Raw genomic sequence first — 265 nt, forward strand, 5'->3', positions numbered from 1 at the left:
GGCAGCACCCATGGGGGCATCTCTGACAGGACAGTTGTATCTTGAACTCACCTCGCTCCAGAGCAGGGAAGGGGCAGCCGCAGCCTCAGCACTCTCTGTCACTCGCATGTCTGCAAGGTAAGTGATGCTCAGCACCCTGTGCCAGCACCCCAGTGGCAGGATGGAGCCCATCCCAGGGAGCAGGAGCAATGGCCTGCAGAAAGCAGCCTGGCCCTGTGAGAGCTCTGCGGGGGGACATGGCTTGGGTGGGGGGACATGGCTTGGG

The 265-nt window shown here is 62.6% G+C and overlaps 1 protein-coding gene across 1 annotated transcript in view; it reads right to left on the bottom strand.

Moving 5' to 3' along the window:
- Positions 1-51: 51 nt before the first annotated feature.
- RGS14 (regulator of G-protein signaling 14) overlaps positions 52-265 on the bottom strand; it is a gene marked incomplete at its 3' end in the record, with an annotated part of 3344 nt that continues 3130 nt past the window's right edge. The window contains exon 10 of the mRNA XM_009873162.1: positions 52-110. Coding sequence (XP_009871464.1) covers positions 52-110 — 59 coding nt within the window. The remainder of the gene's footprint in view (positions 111-265) is intronic.

This window comes from Apaloderma vittatum, unplaced genomic scaffold (assembly GCF_000703405.1).
Source record: "Apaloderma vittatum isolate BGI_N311 unplaced genomic scaffold, ASM70340v1 scaffold30417, whole genome shotgun sequence".
NCBI lineage: Eukaryota > Metazoa > Chordata > Aves > Trogoniformes > Trogonidae > Apaloderma > Apaloderma vittatum.